The sequence below is a fragment of the Phaseolus vulgaris genome, chromosome 8, assembly GCF_000499845.2.
Source record: "Phaseolus vulgaris cultivar G19833 chromosome 8, P. vulgaris v2.0, whole genome shotgun sequence".
Classification (NCBI taxonomy): Eukaryota; Viridiplantae; Streptophyta; class Magnoliopsida; order Fabales; family Fabaceae; genus Phaseolus; species Phaseolus vulgaris.
The window spans coordinates 9,378,401-9,381,963 of NC_023752.2; the positions used below are offsets into that span (position 1 = coordinate 9,378,401).

Below are 3,563 nucleotides of genomic sequence, written 5' to 3' on the forward strand. Positions count from 1 at the left end.
TTATATATTTCTAAAACTGTTAAATTCTTTAAGAATTAGTGTTTTTTACACTTATTTAATTAAAAATTATCTTATAATAAGTTATTTAAAAACTAGTAGTACAACTAACGTAAAACTTTACCAACATATTAATATATAATCACTTAACATAGTGACGAAACTAGACTTTTGCCCTTTAAAATAGCATACACGAAAGATTTTTCTAAAATGGATATTACATTGATTAAGCTGAAAATTTTTTTTACTCAATACCAAATATACATCTAGGAAAACAATCCATGAATTTCGGTTATGAAAATGTAAAAACCCATTGTTGATCTACATGAATAATCAAATCAATACAAAAATTTATCATTATTATAGGAGCCCTATGATTAACCAATAGATTAAGTTGGATTTGCATACTCTATATTTTTTATTTGATTGGAGTAGAAATTGTTTTTTTTCTTACAAGAGGTCTTTTCTAGTCTTGATCTTTGTGAAATATGAGTATATGGTTTGGAGTATATCTTAATTACTCTAAATAATAAATAATTTAATTCATTGATTGTGCATAAAAAAGAATTTGATTTAACATCAAAGTGCTTGGATTAAAGATCCTCCTTCTTCTTTGAGAGGTACCTATACAAAACAAAATATCCATGAAGGCTTAGACCTGAAAAAGCAATATTCATATAATGAAATGGTAAGTTGCATACCCATTCGCCTTTGCCCAACGGGAGAGTTGAAATAACTGCACACCCTCATTGGATGCATGGCAACAAAGAAGTAGATAATTTCGAGGTTGTACCATCCATGCAAATCTCATGAACAATACTGAATAAACACACATCACTGCAGTACCAACTCAAACACAAGAAATGAAAAAACATTATTAAACACACAAAATGATTCTCATTGTTATAAGAACATTCCAAGTTTCCTTCAGCAGATCATTTCAACCTGTTGTCATGTTGCCAGAGATCATTTCCGGAGGTTTCTTCATGTCCACCAAACCCTGAAACCAAACACATCACACAGTTTAATCAAGAACATGTAATGTCTCTGGAAGAAATTCATTGTGAACCTCGTGAATTGTTTTAGTGCCCAACAAATCTTTAAGTAATATAAATTTTTTTTAATTTACTTCAGTATAAAAAAATTCATTCAGTAAAAAATTAATTTTAAAAGCTAAAATAATTAGACTAAATTGAAGATTATTTTATAAACTAAAAAATTATTAACATGTAGATTTGATTATTAATGAAAATTATAAAATAGTTTCTAAATTAATATTTAATCATTAGTTATTAAGATTTTAATAATTTGGTTATTTTTATTTTAAATTAAATTTTATTAATCTTTTAAAGACTAATTTAAAATCTAAAATATTAATATTTAAAATTTTGAAAACTAATTTAGTTATCAATTTAAAACTATTTTATAAATTTTTATTAATAATAATAGAAAATCATTTTAAATATTAATAATTTTTTAGTTTCTAAAATAGTATTTAATTTAATTAATATAGTGACTAATTATTTTTAATTTCTATAGTGATAAATTATTTTTAATTTCTAAATTTAAAAATATTTAATAATTCAGTGATAATTTAATTTGAAAGAGAATGAAAAAAATAGAATAACCTACAGCAGCAACAAAACCCCAATTGGCAACAGGTCCCCAAAAATGTGCTGTTTTGGGACCAACTGGACTGTTCCAAAATGCTCGGAAATTAGAAGCCATGTCTTTTATATTATTGCTTTTGACTGTCAACATAAAACACTAAGTTAGATGATTGGATATGTCTCTCATATTCAAATAATATATGGAGAAAATATCTTTTTCTTAAATTCAGAAAATTTAAATTGATGTTCAGAATGCAGAATTTTCAGGTATGATGACCAGGGAAAGCATAGACAATGAATGATATCATTTTAATTATCCTTTTCCACAAAAGAAGCTTGAAGTTATAATAAATTCACCTTCAGAGCATTTTAATATATATTTTTACTAGCATCGAAATTAAACAGATGATGATTAAAAAATTAAGTTATTCTTATTATTCAAATAAACTTAAATAAAATTATTTAAAGTTCCTTTTTATCTTTCATATTTATCTTTTGTATTGGATAAGTATATTATTATTATTAAAATACAAATTATTTATAGGTATTATAATTGAAATTTAATTTAATCCATATACACACTCATCAGACAGCTAAATTACATTTTAGTAACATGCATATACTTGTTTAAAAATAAATATATACTCTTAAAAAAACTAACTCTCTTACGCTTTAAGAGAGACAAATAAACTATTTGTTCATAAACAAGGGGTGCTAATACATCTAAAGATTTAAACTAAACTCACTTCTAATTAATAGAGAGTGAAAATTCTGATTAAATTAAGGTGTTATGCATAGCTTCAAAAAAATTATCTAGAAAGTTGTTGCATAACATCACAATTGACACCAATTATCAATGATAAGGCCATGGATCATGTGGCTATAAAACAAAAGAAAAAAAAATACTAAACATTTAAAGTATTTTGAATGAAATGATGAGATAAATATATAGAAAAGAAGGCTCAAAGTAAACCCAAAAGAAAGACACTCCATTGAGAAGCAGACCTATTATTGATGATGAAAAGAATTGAGATGTGAAGAAGATGGAAGAGAATGGAAAAGGAGAGAGAAAAAGAGAAAAGTTTGGGAGAGAGATAATTGATAATAAAATGGGAGATGCATAGAGGTGTAGACCAAGTCAAGTAATTGGTTTTTGTTGAATGGTAAGGAAAGTAAGTGGGAGAACAAGTTTCACTAATCACCATTAATCAACAAGATTCACTAATCATCATTAATCAATAATGTTCACTAATCACCATTAATCAACAATGTTCACTAATCACCATTAATCAATAAGGTCATCATGGCCTTCATAGCCTCTAGCTTTTATCCCCCAAAGTAGGAACTGCTTGGAGTTTTAGGGTATTTTTCTTTATGTATTTTATAACAAATTTGGATAATCCTCTTTCATTTTGGAATGTAAAATTACAATTTAAAATATCATAGAGTTTAGGTAGTTGGGTATGTAAGATGGATTATGTGCCCTTTGATTATTCACATAGTTGTGTATAAAAATTGTGAGAAATCGAAATTTATCAACCTATATTTAAAAAAAATTGTATGTATTTCTAATATTTTACTAACAAATATATTAAACTATTAGGTTAATATCAAGTAAAAATAATTGTAATATATAAAATTATAATAATTGTCGATAGTACTCAAAAAAACATTTCATATATTTAAAAAGAATATACATTTTTTAAAATGAGTTTCTTTTATTTGTATGTCTTCTAATATTTGCTTTTAAGATTGAATAAAAATATTTATTTTTGTAATATAATACTTTTTATTACTTAAAATGTTTTCAAATTTAATGTAATATTTTCCAATACTTTTTTATCCAATTTTTTATGTTTAAAAGTTGTCAAAGTTATATATAATATAAAATAAATTTCTTTTTATTTTTATAAAATATTTATCTTTTCAAAATTTATACAAAAAAATTATTTCTCC

General features: G+C 24.4%; 1 protein-coding gene across 1 annotated transcript; it reads right to left on the reverse strand.

Moving 5' to 3' along the window:
* Positions 1 to 446: 446 nt before the first annotated feature.
* Positions 447 to 1,742, reverse strand: LOC137826174 (mitochondrial pyruvate carrier 1). The gene is made up of 4 exons (XM_068632048.1): positions 1,630 to 1,742; positions 943 to 997; positions 699 to 834; positions 447 to 621 (listed from the first exon to the last, which is right to left on the reverse strand). Exons 1-4 carry the CDS (start codon positions 1,723 to 1,725, stop codon positions 591 to 593), a joined length of 318 nt encoding a protein of 105 aa, XP_068488149.1. The 5' UTR covers positions 1,726 to 1,742; the 3' UTR covers positions 447 to 590.
* Positions 1,743 to 3,563: the final 1,821 nt, after the last annotated feature.

Coding starts and splice junctions, on each gene's coding strand:
- LOC137826174 (XM_068632048.1), bottom strand. CDS start 1,725: ATGGCTTCTAATTTCCGAGCATTTTGGAACAGTCCAGTTGGTCCCAAA. Junction 998..1,629: donor ATTGGGGTTTTGTTGCTGCT/GTAGGTTATTCT, acceptor GTTTGGTTTCAG/GGTTTGGTGGACATGAAGAA. Junction 622..698: donor CGTTGGGCAAAGGCGAATGG/GTATGCAACTTA, acceptor TGTTTTGTATAG/GTACCTCTCAAAGAAGAAGG.